Source organism: Entelurus aequoreus, linkage group LG20 (assembly GCF_033978785.1).
Source record: "Entelurus aequoreus isolate RoL-2023_Sb linkage group LG20, RoL_Eaeq_v1.1, whole genome shotgun sequence".
NCBI lineage: Eukaryota > Metazoa > Chordata > Actinopteri > Syngnathiformes > Syngnathidae > Entelurus > Entelurus aequoreus.
The window spans coordinates 35,485,790-35,505,806 of record NC_084750.1 but is presented as its reverse complement, the minus strand read 5'-3'; the positions used below and the strand labels follow the sequence as shown (position 1 = coordinate 35,505,806).

Here is a 20,017-nt window from a genome sequence, read left to right as displayed (position 1 = left end):
TTTATTGGGGTTTTCTTTTCCAGTTACATCAAATCAACACAAAATGCTAAATGATAATACATAGATCAGGGGTCACCAACCTTTTTGAAACCAAGAGCTACTTCTTGGGTAGTGATTAATGCGAAGGGCTACCAGTTTGAAACACACTTAAATAAATTGCCAGAAAAAGCCAATTTGCTCAATTTACCTTTAACTCTGTTATTATTTATAATTAATGATATTTACACTTAATTGAACGGTTTAAAAGAGGAGAAAACACGAAACAAATGACAATTAAATTTTGAAACATAGTTTATCTTCAATTTCGACTCTTTAAAATTCAAAATTCTACCGAAAAAAAAGAGAAAAACTAGCTAATTCGAATCTTTTTGAAAAAATTAAAAAAAGAATTTATGGAACATCATTAGTAATTTTTCCTGATTAAGATTAATTTTACAATTTTGATGACATGTTTTAAGTAGGTTAAAATCCAATCTACACTTTGTTAGAATATATAACAAATTGGACCAAGCTATATTTCTAACAAAGACAAATCATTATTTCTTCTAGATTTTCCAGAATTTTTTTTTAAAAAGAAATTCAAAAGACTTTGAAATAAGATTCAAATTTTATTCTACAGATTTTCTAGATTTGCCAGAATATTTTTTTTGAATTTTAATCATAATAAGTTTGAAGAAATATTTCACAAATATTCTTCGTCGAAAAAACAGAAGCTAAAATGAAGAATTAAATTAAAATGTATTTATTATTCTTTACAATAAAAAAATACATTTACTTGAACATTGATTTAAATTGTCAGGAAATAAGAGGAAGGAATTTAAAAGGTAAAAAGGTATATGTGTTTAAAAATCCTAAAATCATTTTTAAGGTTGTAATTTCTCTCTAAAATTGTCTTTCTGAAAGTTATAAGAAGCAAAGTAAAAAAAATAATGAATTTATTTAAACAAGTGAAGACCAAGTCTTTAAAATATTTTCTTGGAGTTTCAAATTCTATTTGAGTTTTGTCTCTCTTAGAATTAAAAATGTCGGGCAAAGCGAGACCAGCTTTCTAGTAAATAAATACAATTTAAAAAATAGAGGCAGCTCACTGGTAAGTGCTGCTATTTGAGTTATTTTTAGAACAGGCCAGCGGGCTACTCATCTGGTCCTTACGGGCTACCTGGTGCCCGCGGGCACCGCGTTGGTGACCCCTGACATAGATAAACACAAAACATAAAAAACAAGTAAAAACAGATACCATTCCAAAGGGGAAAAAACACATTTTTTAAAAATAATACTACTTGGAGCAAGTCACTAGCTCTGGGTTTTACTAAATTATTATACATTCAAGGGATTCTGTTTGTTAGAGTAATCAATAAATGTCTGCCATAATGAGTGAAACATTTTTATTTTTCTTCTTTATTTAAATGTTATCTTTTATAACTGCAAAAGCTTCATCACATCATTCATTAAAGCTTGGTTAACCGGAGGATTTTTTTTGTTTCCAGTTAATCAAAATTCTTCTTCTTGCTACCAGCGTTTCAAAACATATCACATTCTTCTGGTCGTTTGATAAAGGGAGTTCCACAGCAACTGACCCAACCCCAAACAAAGCAATGACTGCAGGATCTGGTTTGATATGTTTCTGGAAAGCCTGAGACAAAGGTTGAAATATTTTGATCCAGTAGTTGGCAATCCTTGTTCAGGTCCAGAATTTTTGACGGTTTCAACTTAGATAAATAAAGTCTGTGTAAAATCTTGAACTCTACCAGTCCATGTCTGATACATACAGATGAAGAGTGTACCTGATCCTGAGCTTTTGTGCATTGATCTCCTGAAATTTCCACTGCCAGGTCCTCCTGCCAAGCCTCTTTTAAAGGTTCAATTGTGGCTGTACAGTCCATTTGTGAAATTCTGTTATAAATCTTAGGTATAGACCTTTTTTGGCGTGGATCCGGCAGGAGCACTGAATTCATGACACACTCGGGGGGGCTGTTCCGGGAAGGACGAGAACCCTTCTTTAACTAAATTTAGGATTTGCAAATATTTGAAACAGAGTGTCCGCCCTGAGATCGGTAGGTTGTGAGTTCAAACCCTGGCCGAGTCATACCAAAGACTATAAAAATGGGACCCATTACCTCTCTGCTTGGCACTCAGCATTAAGGGTTGGAATTGGGGGTTAAATTACCGAAAATGATTCCCGGGCGCAGCCACCGCTGCTGCTCACTGCTCCCCTCACCTCCCAGGGGGTGATCAAGGCTTATGGGTCAAATGCAGAGAATTATTTTGCCACACCTAGTGTGTGTGTGACAATCATTGGAACCTTAACCTTAATTATGTCTGCTGAATTAATCCTGCAATTGACAAAATGGTGAAAACATTTTATCAGTAACCAGATCTTGTATGCATTGTATTCCTTTCAGTTGCCATTGATTAAATGTAGAGTCTGACAGTGAAGGAGTGAATGTATGGTTGTTATTAAGTGGGTTGTGTACTGAAGATTCCTTCTAATTAAAGGGCTTCCCTATCTGTGTCCAAATTTTCACTGTGTGTGAAACAACTGGATTTTTAAGATTAATTTGAAGAATAGGTAATGCTGAATATATAATAGCTTTCAGTGAAGTGGGGGATCAACTCTGTTTTTCCAACTCCACCCAGACACCAAAAAGAAAGAACTTATATTGCAAGACCAATAATATAAACGAAAACAAGGCACTCCCATACCTCCTGTTGTTTTTGTTTTAGCGATCAATAATATTTCAGTTGTTTTTATCCTTTTTTGTGTGGACATTGTTGATTGTCATGCCATGTTCGGATGTACATTGTTGACGCCGTCTTTGCTCCACAGTAAGTCTTTGCTGTCGTCCAGCATTCTGTTTTTGTTTACTTTTTAGCCAGTTCAGTTTTAGTTTCGTTCTGCATAGCCTTCCCTAAGCTTCAATGCCTTTTCCTAGGGGCACTTACCTTTTGTTTATTTTTGGTTTAAGCATTAGATACCTTTTTACCTGCACGCTGCCTCCCGCTGTTTCCGATATCTACAAAGCAATTAGCTACCGGCTGCCACCTATTGATATGGAAGAGTATTACACGGTTACTCTGCCAAGCTCTAGACAGCACCAACACTCAACAACAACACATAATTTGCAGACTATAATAACTGGTTTGCAAAAAATATTTTTAACCCAAATAGGTGAAATTAGATAATCTCCCACGGCACACCAGACTGTATCTCACGGCACACTAGTGTGTCGCGGCACAGAGGTTGAAAAACACTCTTGTAGAGCGACTTAGCGGAAAGTAGCTGGATCTAATATTGTTTGTCTGTAAGTAGGCCTGAAGTTTAGCATATAATAATCTAATAAAGGAAACAAATCTGGTACCAAATCCGAACCTCGACGCAGCCAAGAGGTAGTCCCACTCCACCCTGTCAAAGGGTTTGTCCACATCCAAGGATATTAATATCTCAGGGAATTTGTTGTTTATCGTGAGTGTATATAATATTAAGTAGCCTCCTGATATTGAAAAACAATTGTCTATCTTTTATGAATCCAGTTTGATCCTCAGAAATTATTGTTGAAAGGATACCTTCCAAATGTGTAGCTAAAATTTTGGCAAGAATCTTAACATCCAGTAAGCTCACTGGCCTGTATGAACCTGGTTCTAGCAGCTCTTTCTCTTTCTTATAAATTAAGGAGACGCTGGCGTGATAAAAAGTGGTAGACAGCCTTTGATCAATGCTCCATTAAATACTTCTAACAACATAGGTGATAGTTGGTTTTTAAATGCTTTATAGAATTCTGTGGTGTAGCCGTCTGGGCCTGGCACCTTGGCTGCCTTGTATTGCTTTTTCTAATTCCTCTTTTTTAATAGGATTTTCTGTTTGTTCTCAGAGCTTATTTTTGGGATGTTCAATTTATCAAAGAAGTTAGCAATTATCGTTGAGTCTGCTTTAGATTCTGAGGAGTATAATTTAATATAACAATTTCTAAAGGTATTATTAATCACCACTGGATCTATCGTAGTTTGTCCTGACTGTTCTTATTTCTGTAATCAATCTTGTTGCCGCCTGTTCCCTTATTTGATGTGCTAACATTTTCCTCGTGTTTTTCCCGTATTCATAATGTTTGTCTTACTTGGGTAAGAAGTTGTATTGTTTCTGTAGTATACAGTAAGTTGAGTTCTGTTTGAATATATAGTTTTTGTTTATGCAAGTCTGGTGAAGGGGAGATTGAGTTTTTTTTTAAATTTAAATCTGCTATTTCCTTTATAAGTTCATTTTCTTTGTCTCTACTTTGTTTATTAATTAAGCTGCTCCATGAAATTATCTGTCCTCATGTATGCTTCCAGAGCCTCCTATACTGTAGATCTTGATATTTATTTTGTATCATTGGTTGATAAATATAGATCAATTTGTTGTTTAATTTCCTCTACTGATTTCTTACCCGACAGCAAGTAATTATCAAACCGCCATGTTCTACACTACCGTTCAAAAGTTTGGGGTCACCCAAACAATTTTGTGGAATAGCCTTCATTTCTAAGAACAAGAATAGACTGTCGAGTTTCAAACGAAAGTTCTCTTTTTCTGGCCATTTTGAGTGTTTAATTGAACCCACAAATGTGATGCTCCACAAACTCAATCTGATCAAAGGAAGGTCAGTTTTGTAGCTTCTGTAACGAGTTAAACTGTTTTCAGATGTGTGAACATGATTGCACAAGGGTTTTCTAATGATCAATTAGCCTTCTGAGCCAATGAGCAAACACATTGTACCATTAGAACACTGGAGTGATTGTTGCTGGAAATGGGCCTCTATACACCTATGTAGATATTGCACCAAAAAACAGACATTTGCAGCTAGAATAGTCATTTACCACATTAGCAAAGTATAGAGTGTATTTCTTTAAAGTTAAGACTAGTTTAAAGTTATCTTCATTGAAAAGTACAGTGCTTTTCCTTCAAAAATAAGGACATTTCAATGTGACCCCAAACTTTTGAACGGTAGTGTATATGCATGTTTATGTCCAAGAGCCAACTGGAGAGTTACTTGACTATGAACAGAGAGTACTATTGTTCCGTATTCACAGCTTTAATCTGATAACGGTTTAGAATCTATTAAGACAAAATCTATTCTGGAAAAGGACTATTGTACTGGAGAGAAGTAGGAGTATACTCATGTATTAGAAAACAAAGCTCTCCAGGGGTCTGTTATTGTATATGTTTGCATGAAATTATGAACCCTCTTTGCCGATTTTGATAAACCTATTGGTCTATGTGAAGATCTGTCCCGAAAAGGGTCCAATACCATGTTGAAGTCACCCCCAAGAAGGAGCTGGTGAGAATCCATATTCAGTCCTTTTATAAAGGAAGATTGTATAAACTGCTCGTCATCTACATTGGGAGCATATATGTGTGCTAGTATTACTGGATTATTATGCAGGTTTCATGTTCCTATAATATATCTTCCTTGAGAGTCTGTTAGGATTTTGGATGCCGTGAAAATAATTGTTCTTTTAATCATTATTGCTGTGCCTCTACTCTTATTTCTGTTAATTCACCTGACCATTTTTTGGCTTTGTTTTTAAAGAGACACTTGCCCAAAACATGTCTGCAGGGAAACCCAACCTCTGACATTCTTACACTCAGTCTTACAATCAACAGTTTGGTCTCCTCACTCTAATTTCCGTTTTTATTCCGTTCTCTCCTCGAATGTAGTGGGGATGCGTTTGATGATTTTTTTCAGCTTCTTGCGGATCTTCTAAGGAATGCCTGGAGCCGTTCACTGTTATCAGCAGTCTGGCAGGATAATACAGGCTGTATGGGACTCCCGCTGTCCGCAGCATGGCTTTTACTTGGTTAAAGGATACTCGCAGCCGGCCGACCTCGGGGCTCATATCATGGAACATGTGGACGGCGGAACCTATTATAATGAAGACGTCCCTTGTCCCGGGGTAATTTGAGGATCCTGTCCTTGTCGGAGTAGTAATGTAAGCGAACTATCATGGCTCGTGGGCTTTCGTCTTTCCGCGGCTTTGGTGCGAAGGTGGGGTGAGCCCTTTCTTTGACGATCGGTGATGCAAAGTTTTCCTCACCAAGCACTTCGGGCAGAAACTCCGCTACAAATCGGCTTGGATTACTGGCCTCTGCGGCTTCTGTTCTCAAGGTCGGTGCATTTACCCTGTAGCCTCTTTACCTCCTTCATTAGCGATTTGTGCAAATTCTCCAAGGTTACAAGTCTGTCAGAGTTGTTGTTGAGTGATGTTTCCATTTTTTTTTGGCGTATTAGCAGTCAGTGTGTCTCTCATATAACGTTTGTATTTTCTGTGAGTAATTACCTCGCAGAATATCTGCTTTAGCTTCCTCATGAAGGGAAGACATACACTATATTGCCAAAAGTATTTGGCCACCTGCCTTTACTCACATATTAACTTGAAGTGCCATCCCATGGAATTGTCCAAAATGTTTTGGTATTCTGGAGCATTCAAAGTTCCTTTCACTGGAACTTAGGGGCCAAGCCCAACTCCTGAAAAACAACCCCACACCATAATTCCTCCTCCACCAAATTTCACTCTCGGCACAATGCAGTCCGAAATTTAACATTCTCCTGGCAACCTCCAAACCCAGACCGGTCCATCAGATTGCCAGATGGAAAAGCGTGACTCATCAGTCCAGAGAAGGCGTCTCCACCACTCTAGAGTCCAGTGGCAACGTGCTTTACACCACTGCATCCCACGCTTTGCATTGGACTTGGTGATGTATGGCTTAGATTCAGCTGCACGGCCATGGAAACTCATTCAATGAAGCTCTCTGCGTACTGTACGTGGGCTAATTGGAAGGTCACATGAAGTTTGGAGCTCTGTAGCAACTGACTGTGCAGAAAGTCTTTGCACTATGCGCTTCAGCATCCGCTGACCCCTCTCTGTCAGTTTATGTGGCCTACCACTTGGTGGCTGACTTGCTGTTGTTCCCAAACTCTTCACTTTTCTTATAATAAAGTTGACTTTGGAATATTTAGGAGCGAGGACATTTCACGACTGGATTTGTTGCACAGGTGGCATCCTATGACAGTTCCACGCTGGAAATCACTGAGAGCGGCCCACTCTTTCACAAATGTTTGTAGAAACAGTCTCCATGCCTAAGTGCTTGATTTTATACACCGGGCCAAGTGATTAGGGCACCTGATTCTCATCATTTGGATGGGTGGCCAAATACTTTTGGCAATATAGTGTACCTTTATGTATCTCGTGCTGCATATGTTCAATTTGTGACTTTATATCTTCCAACATACCGTCTCGATAAGCCTGTAACTCTCACAGAAATAGGCACGTCGTCCTCTTGCTCCGCCATCTTGTCACTCTTTCCGCTGGGGGCAGAGACTTGAGTGGGCGAAGTTTGCAAAGTCTCTTGTGTGAGTTTCCGACTAACTCCCCCTCTTCATGGCAGAATATGTTTTGTCTTGTCGTCCGGTGGCAGAATATGGTCTAAAACAGGGGTGTCAAACTAATTTTAGATCGGGGGCCACATGGAGAAAAATATACTCCCAAGTGGGCCGGACTGGTAAAATCATGGCACGATAACTTAAAAATAAAGACACATTTTGATTGTTTTCTTTGTTTAAAAATAGAATACCGTATTTCCTTGAATTGGCGCAGGAAATATAGTATTCGCACGTCTAGAATTACTGCCGGGTCAAACTCGTTTCTCAAAATAATTAACGCATGCTTGGCCTTATCGCCGGTTCATTATTAACGCCGGATCAAATTCGTTTCGCAAAATATTTAGCATATGTCTAGAACTTCCGCCGGGTCAAATTCGTTATGTCACGAGTGACGCTTTACCTGTCCTCATTTTCAAAATGGAGGAAGCTGATTTCTGTAGTTTGCAATCGCACAAAGGAAAAAAGATAAAGAGTTATTCACTAGGATTTAAAGTACAAGCTATTGAATACCGGTACGGTATGCTAAAAAGAACAGTAAGCAGCTATGTTTTATTAATATACCGTAGCTGCGTGTGTCAAATACGGTATGAGTCATTAAATGACTCCCGCCTCCTGGTGGTAGAGGGCGCTAGTGATCCTTCTTGCGACTTCCGGTACTGCAGAAGAAGTGACAACACGCAGCAACAGATTTTTTTTTTTTCCCTCTCGCCTGAACTTTTAACATGGAGGATTACATACCGGTATCTAAAATAAAACTGTTTTTTCTAAACTGCACTTTCAATCGAAGCAGGAGGTAATAATTAAAGGAATATCTCCATCGAGACAGAGAGACTTTTAAAACTGAAGAAAGAAAATAAGGAAGACTTCTATAAACAAGTTATCGATGCTTTTGGTCAGAAGGAGCTGCAAATGGACTCCATTTATAAGTACAGGTAAGACCATAATAACGTTTTTTTTATTAAATGTGCTTTTCATGATGGTATGCTTACATCACACTCAAAGCGCACGCCTAAATTTACCGCATTCCTTTTGGTAAACGCCGGAGTGAGAAGAGGTATGAAAATAATTAGCGCATGCACAGCCATCCCGCAGGCTTCCGGTAAACGCCGGAGTGACAGGAGGTTTTAAATTAATTAGCGCCCTTGCGGCTATTCAAGGAAATACGGTAAGTACAAATCATAATGTTGTTGGGTTTTTTTTACACTTACATGTTGCGATTGATAATGTATTTGTCGTTATTTATATTTTCTAAATAAATTATGTGATAATGTTCATCAGTCAACTCATTGGTGTTAATTTTCAATCTATCAAGATACAAAAAATATATCAAAATCAAATTACAGGATGTTATTTATGTAGTTTGATCATTTTCCTCGACTGATGTACTAACATAATTTGGTTTATTTTGTACATATGTAGCATCATCTACTAAGATACAAAGCATTGCTATTGCGACATCTAGTAAACACATTTAGAACAGCTGTTTCGTTCATTCAAAAATTTCAGGTTAATTTTTATACTTAGCAAACTCATCCCACGGGCTGGATGAAACCTGTTCGCGGGCCAGATCCAGCCTTCGGGCCGTACGTTTGACATCCCTGGTCTAAAATATGTGTTATGGCTGGTCTAGATAGTAAAAGGATTCAAAGTCGTTAGGAGCTGCCTTCCCCTACTCCTTATTCCATTCGGCAGGAAGCGGAAATTCCATCATCTAAATATTTTTAATCAGACTTTTTGTGAATGTATTTGCAAAGATTCAACTCCTCTGATATAACATGTACTAAGCCATGTTTTGTTCAAAAAAATGTTGAGTTTGTGGATAAAAAGTCCTTTGTTCCTGAAATAATCATTAAAGGCCTACTGAAACCCACTACTACCGACCACGCAGTCTGATAGTTTATATATCAATGATGAAATCTTAACATTGCAACACATGCCAATACGGCCGGGTTAACTTATACAGTGCAATTTTAAATTTCCCGGGAAACTTCCAGCTGAAAACGTCTAGGTATGATGGCGTTTGCGCGTGACGTCAAGGGTTGAAGGAGACATTTTGGAATAGCACGGTCGCCAGCTTAAATCGTCTGTTTTCATCGCTAAATTCCACAGTATTCTGGACATCTATGTTGGTGAATCTTATGCAATTTGTTCAATTAACAATGGAGACTGCAAAGAAGAAAACTGTAGGTGGGATCGGTGTATTAGCGGCTGGCTACAGCAACACAACCAGGAGGACTTTGAGTTGGATAGCAGACCAGTACCGTGAATACAGCTTTGGCTTCCAAACATTTGATCGCTTGCCCGTACGTGCGTGGAATCCAATGAGCCCTTGTACCTAAGTTACGGTCAGAGCGAAAAAAAGATACGTCCTGCACTGCACTCTAATCCTTCACTCTTACGTTCCTCATCCACGAATCTTTCATCCTGGCTCAAATTAATGGGGTAATCGTCGCTTTCTCGGTCCGAATCGCTCTCGCTGCTGGTGTAAACAATGTGCAAATGTGAGGAGCCCTTCAACCTGTGACGTCACGCTACTTCCGGTACAGGCAAGGCTTTTTTTATCAGCGACCAAAACTTTATCGTCGATGTTTTCTACTAAATCCTTTCAGCAACAATATGACAATATCGCGAAATGATCAAGTATGACACATAGAATGGATCTGCTATCCCTGTTTAAATAAGAAAATTTCATTTCAGTAGGCCTTTAAACTTGTTTTATGTGTTGATACACATAATTGTGCAGTACTGCACTTTAATGTACTTTAATTAAATAGAAGCTACAGTGGTTGGGTTTAAAAAAAACTCCACAATGTGGGTCACCGCTTGCCGTTTGCCAAAGCACTGGTGAGAAGCACTGATGTATACAAGTAATTAAAGAATACCAAATAATAAAAAAATTTAAACATTTGAAAGTGTTGTTTAGTAAATGTTAACTTGAAATAAAAATATTGTGGTATTCAGTGCACAACTGATACTTTTACTGCAGAATGCAAAATTACAAAACTTTGAGAGGGGAAAAGGTTGTCTTTACACCCACAATAAGTACTGAAAAAGAAGCAAAACTGTGGCCCTAAAACTGAGGTACAGACCGTAGCATGGGTTGTACACACCTTTAGTAAACATGATTTTGTATGTGCGTGCGAGCGAGTGAACAAAATGACGGTTGTCAGGTGTTAGCATATATTACCTCCATCAAACATGACGGAAATGTTTGTTACAAGATACTGCAGTAGTAAACAGTAGGGATGCAACGATACTCTGTATAATTCCTACATAGTTTTTATCAGACTAAATCAGCCATATGCAATGTATTGTTGGATGTACGTATATACTGTATTTGGTAATGTTACTGAAGTGTAGATTAAATAAATACATTTCCAAAAAAGTGTAGTTTTGAGCGGGGGTCCTATCCTGCATATTTTAGAGATTACTTGGATATAGTTGGTGGTCAGCATCTTGTATAAAAGTATTTGATGAATATTGGATTGTGTGGTATCAAAGAGTTTAGGAAACATTTGTCCGTGACCCTGAGGTACGTCTTTAGCTCGACCGAAAACAAAAATCTTTCCATTGCTCCTTTACTTTGGTTCAGATACAGGATGTTTACATCTGGAAAAAAAACACTTTTTGGGTTGTCGATTACCGTAGACTTTCTGAAGTTGTGACGTGAGAAATTCACAAGATCTCATGCAAATCTTGTTAAGTTCTCTTACCCAAACATTCACAAGATTTAGAAGTGGCATAAACATTTAAACTAGGGATAACTTAAAAGACACCAACTTCATGACATTGTAGTTTCACATCATGTAGAGCAACAGCACAACATATTTATTTTATTTATTTATTTATTTTTGTCCTGTCCAGCTACTCAGGCAAATCATTTTGTTGGTGTCGGCTGTACAAATTTACTTTACAAAAGAGAAGTGTGGGATATTTCTCTTGTTGCCTTATTTGTATTTGACGTTATTAAATGGATTTATATTATTATTTGGTGTAGCCGGGCCAGAGCAGGAGGATAGAAAGAGAAAAAAAGGAAGACAGAGGGGGAAATTGCGGGGACAAGACAGAGAGACAACAGCAAACAACAATAACAACAACAATAGAACAACATCAGCAAATAGAATATGTACAAATATGATGGTAAAAGTGATAGCAAATAAGCTGTTAGTGAAATAAATAATACAGAAATGACAATAAACATTATTATACTACAAATGGAGCAATACAAATACCAATAGAAATAGCACTATTGATAATGAATAATAACAACAATTACCTCTATTATCAACAATACAATTGTTTCAAATGCAACAATACATATATGTAACATGAAATACTAAACTAAGCAGATAATCGGAGGGGAAGGAAGAGAAGCCAACTATATTAACCTTGTAGATTGTTATAGTACCAATAGGTTAAGCTTTGTCTGTGTGCCTTGTGTTACCCAGTGTCTCGTAGGGCAACAACGTCAATATGTTTGTTGAAGCGTGATTATATGGATGAGTGTATGTATGTGTATATGTACAGTATGTGTATATGTATGTATGTTTGTACAGTGAATGTGCGTGTGGATGTACGAACTTTGAGTGTGTAGGTATGTACTGTATTTGTGTATGTATGTGTGAGCGTAGGTACCCATGTGTAACAGCACAACATTTTAAACATTACTCAAGTCTAATTCTAAGGGACTGCACTACTTCCAAGTCCTCCACAAAGTACAAGTGCATTTTGAGGGCTCTGTTAAATTGAGACATGGACACATGTCAGCATACCACAGTGCTGCAACTGTAAGTTAAGCCGGGTTCCAGTTGCTGTGGGTTGGTAGGAATTGCATTTAGAGCACCCGGACGGGAAGAGGAGAGGCATCGTTGGTATGTGAGAGAGCAACAGATGATGGCACATTTAGTGGGAAAGAATATGTTCACTGTGGATATTGAACTGTTAGCAGTTAAGTCTTTATTCATATTCATACACGTTTTCATTGACTGTTCAGATCATTTTCATGCCTCTCAAGGCTCATATGTCACTGCCACTGCTGACGTGTCTGCCTTTTTTGATACTAAACACTAGGGTTGGGCGATACAGACAATATAAATGATATAATTATGGCCGACGATAGAGCTATTAATAATATCGTCTAATCGCGATGATGCATGTTAATGACACATTCTAGCTGTGTCCTGAAAATTTGACAATGACAGGAGAACATACATGTCAAAGCACTGTAGAGTCCTCGTTAGCTTGCTAGTGGATAATGTTCCTCCACAGTGTGAAGTTACTTCTAAGTCAGCAATCCTTGCCTCCATAGGAACAAATAAACAACGTTTCTTATAAGCATCACTGAAGGACGATGAATAGCTAAACATGCTACACTACACACAGCAGAGGGATATGCTAACCGCAAGCAGTTACAAATATCAACGGTAACGATACCAAGTATAGTATCGGGTCAGGTGTCAATTCAATATTACAGTGGTTACATCAATGTTTTTAACTGTCAAAAATATAGTCTTGTCTTTGTTATTGCTCACAAACTCAGAAAATAAGTGTTTGCACTAGGTCTGGGTGATATGGCCGAAAACTATATCACAATATACGTCTTTTATATTGATCGATATTAGACTTTCATCATCAGCCGTTGTCAGTCCACTGCTGGACGAAAGCCTCAGCATGATTCTGCCATAGTGAACGATCTTGGCGTACTCTTCATGCTGGTTATTAGCCTACACATTCCACGCTGGCTTGGTGCGGGTTGGAAGGGGTATTTTATATCAGAGATCCTTCTCCTAGACTAATTGCCTTACTGGGCTGTTGAACTTAGTCTGTCCTGTTGGTTGTCCACGCCCCAATTACCCAGGGACCCGCTCAGCTTTATGGCGCTGACCGCCCGCCAGTCACATGAGAAGGTGCAAACGGTTCTTTGTGTGCATTTTATAGACGTTAGTTGGGACTCACTAACCCCACACACAACCTCCCATCTCATGCCTGGATGTAGTTTAACGTCATACCCAAGACTTAGACTTAAACAAACTTTACTGATCCACAAGAGAAATTGGTCCACACGGTAGCTCAGTTACAAAGGATGGAAAGGATAATGCAGGTATAAAGTAGACCATAGTACCATAGTAGCAATATAAAATATAACATATGTAATATTTACATATTACATATACAGTATATAAAATATACTGATATATTATTATATTTGATTATATATATATATATATATATATATATATATATATAACAATTACCATGTACAGTACTACAGTATATGTGACAGCTTCAGCAAAAAAAAGGGCAGCATAGAGTAGAGAGTAGATCTAGCAGAAAATATACATTATAAACAAAGAGAGGTAGCTAACATAGAAGTGGTCAGGTAAAAGAAAGATATCATCTATTGCTGTATGGCGATAGATTATACAGCTGGATGGAGCACGGAATGAAGGAGTTCTTGAATTGAACACTGTGGGAACGAAGCTGAAGGAGCCTGTTGGAGTATGAGCTCCGCTGTCCCTCAGTTGTCAGGTGGAGTGGGTGGGCAGGATTGTCCATGATGGCGAGCAGTTCGTCCAGTGTCCTCCTGTCCCTCACTGACACAAACGCCTCCCACTTTGTGCCAATATTTTGGCCAGCTTTCTGGATCAGTTTGTCAATCCGGTTTAAGTCCCTTTTGCTGGTGCTGCTCCCCTAACAAACCACTGCAAAGTACAGGGCACTGGCCACAACATACTGAAAAAAGATCTCCAACTGCACACATTAAAGGACCTAAGCTTCCTCAGGAAAAAGAGTCTGCTCATTCCCTTCTTGCATACAGCTTTGCTGTTGTCCTTCCAGTCCAGTCTGATATTCAAGTGGACTCGCAGGTACTTGTACTGCCCCACTAGTGCCACCTCCCGGACATGGATCTTGATGGGCTCCACAGGGGTCATATCGATAATTATTGATACTTTTTAGGACTCATTTAAACCTGACAATAAATACAGCAAAACAATTTCCAACTTACCAAGGGTGCTATTTATTAGTGGAGAAGGTGTCAGGTAGCCAGTTTGGATGAGCGCAGCTAATGTAATGAAATTAAGTAGATTTGAAGGTAGTTGCAGATTGGAGACACTAGATGGCAGTAGCGTATAAGCTATTGAACACTACACAGTAGTTTGAGAAGCTACTCATTAAACCGACACATTGGTAGTGTCAGGATGTTGCCGCACTGTCTGCATTAAAACCAACAAAACTGAAGACATGTGTCTGTTATTGAGTTGATGTATCAAGATATTACAGTTTTTCCTCTCACTCCATGCAGTGAATCCACAGTCTGTACTGTTGGGTAAGACGTCAGTGAGTGAGTGGAAGGGTGAAGAGAGCAAGCGGTAGCATGCAAGTGCAGCAGTAGTGGCGACTGCCGAATGTGTACGGTTGTATCCTACAGAAATAAGAATAAAGCGACCAAATTGTCACAAGTCGGCGGCCTCGTCATTCTGACCCGAATGCGGAGCTTAGCAGACCCATTGTCGGGTAAAGTGAAGGGCGGTACCCCCCGAAGAAAACATCGGTCCTGGAGGGAATTGTCTCCTCTGCTCTCCTCGACTGCGGTCTGGGTGCCGAACGGTGTAACACTCTGTAGTTGATACTGTTACGTGATTAGCTGTTAGGGTGTCCCTCCCATTGCCCAGTGAATACTGTTAACTGATTGGCTGTTAGTGCCTTAGCAGTTTGCAGTGCCTCAGACTGGAAGTCTCTGCAGAGAGGGGTGAGGACGGCAGAAAAGATCATCAGGACTCCTCTTCCTCCTATCTGGGAAATCGCAAAAACCTGCTACCTGACCAGGGCTCAGAAAATCTGCAGAGACTCCTCCCACCCCCACCAAGGACTGTTTTCACTGCTGGACTCTAGAAAGAGGTTCAGCAGCCTCCGCAGCGGAACCTCCAGGTTCTGTAACAGCTTCTTCCCTCAGGCCATAAGACTCTTGAATGCATCATAATAATCCACTCAATTCCCCCCTAAAAACGGATTAACTCGCTGGAATATAAACACAATAAAACATACATCCATAAATGTGGATGCATATGCAAAAGTGCAATATATATATCTGTACAGTAATCTATTTATTTATATTTGCACCTTATTGCTCTTTTATCCTGCACTACAATGAGCTAATGCAACAAAATGGTGTTCTTATCTCATACTTGCCAACCTTGAAACCTCCAATATCGGGAGGTGGGGGGTAGGGGGTAGGGGGTGGGGGGCGGGGGTGTGGTTGGGGGCGTGGTTATTTACAGCTAGAGTTCACCAACTCGAGTATTTCATATATATATATATATATATATATATATATATATATATATATATATATATATATATATATATATATATATATATATATGTATATATATATATATATTTTATTTACATAAAAGAAATACTTGAATTTCAGTGTTCCAGTGGCTATCCATTAGATGGCAGTATTGTCCTGTTTAACTTCTCCGTTCATGATGAGTATATCATTTCGGCCACCGTGTTCAATGGAGAAGTCTGTTCTACATATTTACAGGCAACATACACCTTCCCCTTCGAACGTCTCCTTGTTGTGTGCGCAGTTGTGCACTCTACTCTCTAAAAGCCCTAGATGTTATGACGTCATTGGGCAGGCAAGCTGTTTATATTGTGGGAAAGCGGACGTGAGAACAGGCTGTCCCCACTCAGTCTCATGTCCGCATTGAGCTGGAGGGGGCGTGGCCTCCAGCTCCGGCTGAATACCGGGAGTTTGTCGGGAGAAAATCTCTGCCGGGAGGTTGTCGGGAGAGGCGCTGAATACCGGGATTCTCCCGCTAAAAACGGGAGGGTTGGCAAGTATGCTTATCTGTACTGTAAAGTTCAAATTTGAATGATAATAAAAGGACGTTTAAGTCTAAGTCTAACTTAGCGTGTCCTTCCCATTGCTCAGTGACACTTCCTGTTTCTTGTTCGCTGGGTTCTCAAAGCGCAAGTGACTTCATGAAACGAATCTTGCTTCCTAAATTCTGGTTTCTTTTGACCAAAAAATATGAATATATATTGAATATTTTATCGAACACATTTTATATTGGTATCGAGTATCGCGGTATATATTGATACTGTATTATCAGCCCAGCTCTAGTCTGCACACAAAAAGGCTTTTAGGGCAAAAAAAACAAATTATTTAAATCAGATCTTTAGTAGTAAAAAATATTTTTAATGTTTAATTGATAGTTACATCTAGGCCTGGACCGATAACAAGTTTTGCTTGAGTACATATTGACCTTCAAATTATTGCCTATAACCAATATTATTGTCAATAGTATTTTAAGATCAAATTAATCGCACTACACACAGCGGAAGGATATGCTAGGTAATGTTATAATTTTGCCTGCCAACAAAGCAGGAAGGAGGTTCTCAACAGTACATTACTCCTCTTTTCAAAATGCGCTCATTTTCATTGGATATGCCACTGACATGCTACAGATTAGCATTAGTGATTTTACATGGCGATTTCGAACCATCCAAATTTGGTAATGAAAACTACAACTGAAACGTGTGTTACAATCAAACAGCTGGTGTGTAATAAATACAATACTTCCAGTGTAAACACTTTGAAGGGCACAATAAAAAAGGTACTTTCTGAGTAAGGAAACTCACCAAAGTCGTGTATAGAAAGAGAATGCCCAGCCCGGTTTCAGGCGTTCTCAATGATTGGTCAAGCACTCACGTGACTTCAGAGCCCCGTGATTGCTACCAATTTTAATGCTGGCCCTTTGATGTACTGCTCTTCCTCATTAGACATTAATTTTATTAGAGCAGTTTTTTGCCTTGTAAACATGCCGTGATGTGTGCTGTTTGGAGTTTAACAAAGCCGACCGGCTAACAAAGGACCTGTTTACCTGTATCCTCTGAAGACGATTGTAGAGACAAGATTTCGGACGACTATTGAACCAAAATCCAGCATATGGCTGCGGAATGGAGAACTGAACAAAGCTGCGATAGGGACACCGTTCTCTCTACGCGAGTAACTCGCAAACACAGACGTTGATTTCAGGTTTGGAGGGTTATCTAATCTTGCTAAGGATTGTTTGTAGCAGGTGGAAGCTTAAAAGCTGCTCCCCGCCGAGGCATGGCTCGTCTCGGGACTGTGGTTAAAAACTTCATTGGAATATCTGTTTAAATAAAAGTTATACATTTATCTGTGAGTCTGCCAAATATTTTCTAAATTGATCAATTCGCACACTGATTTTTTGTAGACTCGCTGAGTGCCTAAGCGTTGGTTTTCTGATCCAAAAGTCATGTTGTTGGTCCAAAACTGATGAGGATTTTGGCAAAATAAGGTATGGTCAGGTATGGCTCTGTCATAATCCAGAGCTGTGTATAGAGGGAGTATGGACAACTCAATTTCAAAATTGGTCCCAATTAAGTGAGGGGCTTTTGACCTATCAGAGAGAGTATGGCCAGTCAATCTCTTAAATGATTGGTCAAAAGCCCCTCACTTCAGGACACCATGTTTGGGACTAACTCTGACACCTAGTTATCCATACTCTCTCTATAGACTGCTCTGCCATTCAATGTCTTGGAATTGCAACTACATGCAAAATGTATTATATAATACTGTACAGTACTTGCAAATGAGACACAGAAGTGTAAGAAACCATGATAACTGGACAACACAGATCAGCGTTAAATTATTTTTTTCAAACATTTATTTTCACATTATAACACACATACAAAAGTACCGAAACTTGCTGTCATTGAGTACCGGTATCGCAGGTACTGGGAATTTGTACTGTATCAATTCAAATATAAAAGGTACCCATCCGTAGAACAAATATACTTTTGATGGTGGCAACAGCTTGACTCTAATAAACGACTAGACGAGATACTACTTGCTTTAGTCTCACATGACCAACACATGAATCTTAAGATAAGACACCTGGGTACATTTGGGAGAGTGACAATGCAATGTACTGACCATACCTGTGCTCCACTTTCCCCCCCTGCAGGGCATCCAGGTGGTGTGTTCCTCCATAGAAGACTGCTGGGATCACGACCCAGAAGCCCGCCTGACAGCCCAGTGTGTTGCCGAGCGCTTTGATGAAATGGAGTACCTGGACAAGCTGTCGGACTGCTCCGACTCGGAGGAAAAGATCCTAGAGGAAATCATTGTGGTGGACGAGAAATAGCGCACAATCCAAAAAAATCAACAAAAAACACTGCTCCCTCCTGGGTGGCAGAGGTATAACAAGGAACAGACTGGAAAAATAACAGAGGTTAACTATAATGGCAGATTTCATGGACAAGCTTCACAGACAAACAGGGATATCACAAAATAAAGCTTTTATTACTTTTGCACTTTATCATTATCTATGCACACTAAATGGCATATATGCAGTAACTAAAAAAAGACTTTTCATACAAAATAAAGGATATTCAAAAAGTAATTTACAATACCAAGATGGGTCGTTCCACCGAATTGGTGCCAGTTGCTTGTTGACTCCCAAAATAAACTAACACAAAGATAAAAAAACTACAATACATGAAATATAAGCCAAGTGGAATATTTGCCCACAGTAGGCACATTACAATTGATTCAACAAATAAAGGGTGCTAACGTGTTAGGCTTACAGGACTGAATGAAACCAGAGACCTGACTGACATGTGTTTTTTAACCTTTTATGTTTAGAGTATAGTGGAGAAGTAACAAATATTTAACATTTCTGCACTATTTAAAATACAGTATTTTATATTAGTCTAATTTTAGCAAGCAGTGACAAAAGCTATTTTCCGGTGGAAAGTATTTTAAATGAATCTTTTTGTTTTTAAACATGCAACTGACACTTTGCTTAAAGGAGCCATATGTGATAATCTGGCCAGAAATGGTACTGCAATCATGGTCAAAATGATGTAGTCCCCTCCCCCTCTCTCTGACTGAGGTTGCCAGATACGCAGCCGAATCCATCTCGATCGACTGGGCTACTCCAAGGAACTTCAAACTTCCACTGCCTCTGACTAGGGGTTGAGGTGCTGGGACTATAATAGCTGAATAGACAAGCGCGTTGTCAATAACGAATCTCTAACCAACACATTTTACACAGAAATTAGGATATTTTCAGGAAGAAGTACGTAATGCCTGCATACAATATTACAACAAGTGGCAATCATATGGTTATTGTCAGTACTATCAGAAAACAAAGACTAAAACAAACTACAACCAAAGCTACCAATGGTTATACCGGTGAAGATAAGTAGAGCATGCATAACAGCCTAATGTATGCCCAAAACTATAGGAGACATTTTACTAAGGTATGCCTATAGGCTACTTGTTAACTTGGTACATATAGTCCACAATATGCAAACGCGAATGAGGAATTATTTTATCATGTGATTTGGCTGTCACCATACGTTTCACATTGTCATGACGACAGCCGTGCTAATGTTGGAACCCATTTCCTCAGCGTATCAGCATATTGAGAACGAAACAGGCACTGACACTACCCATATCCACATAGGATTTATTTGTCGAAAATATATTGTGCCCTGTCTGACACATCGACATATGTATTCGAACATTGACCGGGCTAGCATGCTAAGCATCACACTAG

At 39.1% G+C, this 20,017-nt stretch overlaps 1 protein-coding gene across 3 annotated transcripts in view; it reads left to right on the top strand.

The window, feature by feature from the left end:
• The window catches only part of tgfbr2b (transforming growth factor beta receptor 2b), a 306,567-nt gene extending 287,803 nt beyond the window's left edge, over positions 1–18,764 (top strand). For all 3 annotated transcript variants that reach the window (XM_062030024.1, XM_062030025.1, XM_062030023.1), the window contains one exon: positions 18,419–18,764. In XM_062030024.1, coding sequence (XP_061886008.1) covers positions 18,419–18,598 — 180 coding nt within the window. In that variant the 3' untranslated portion in view covers positions 18,599–18,764. The remainder of the gene's footprint in view (positions 1–18,418) is intronic.
• The last annotated feature ends 1,253 nt before the right edge of the window (positions 18,765–20,017 follow it).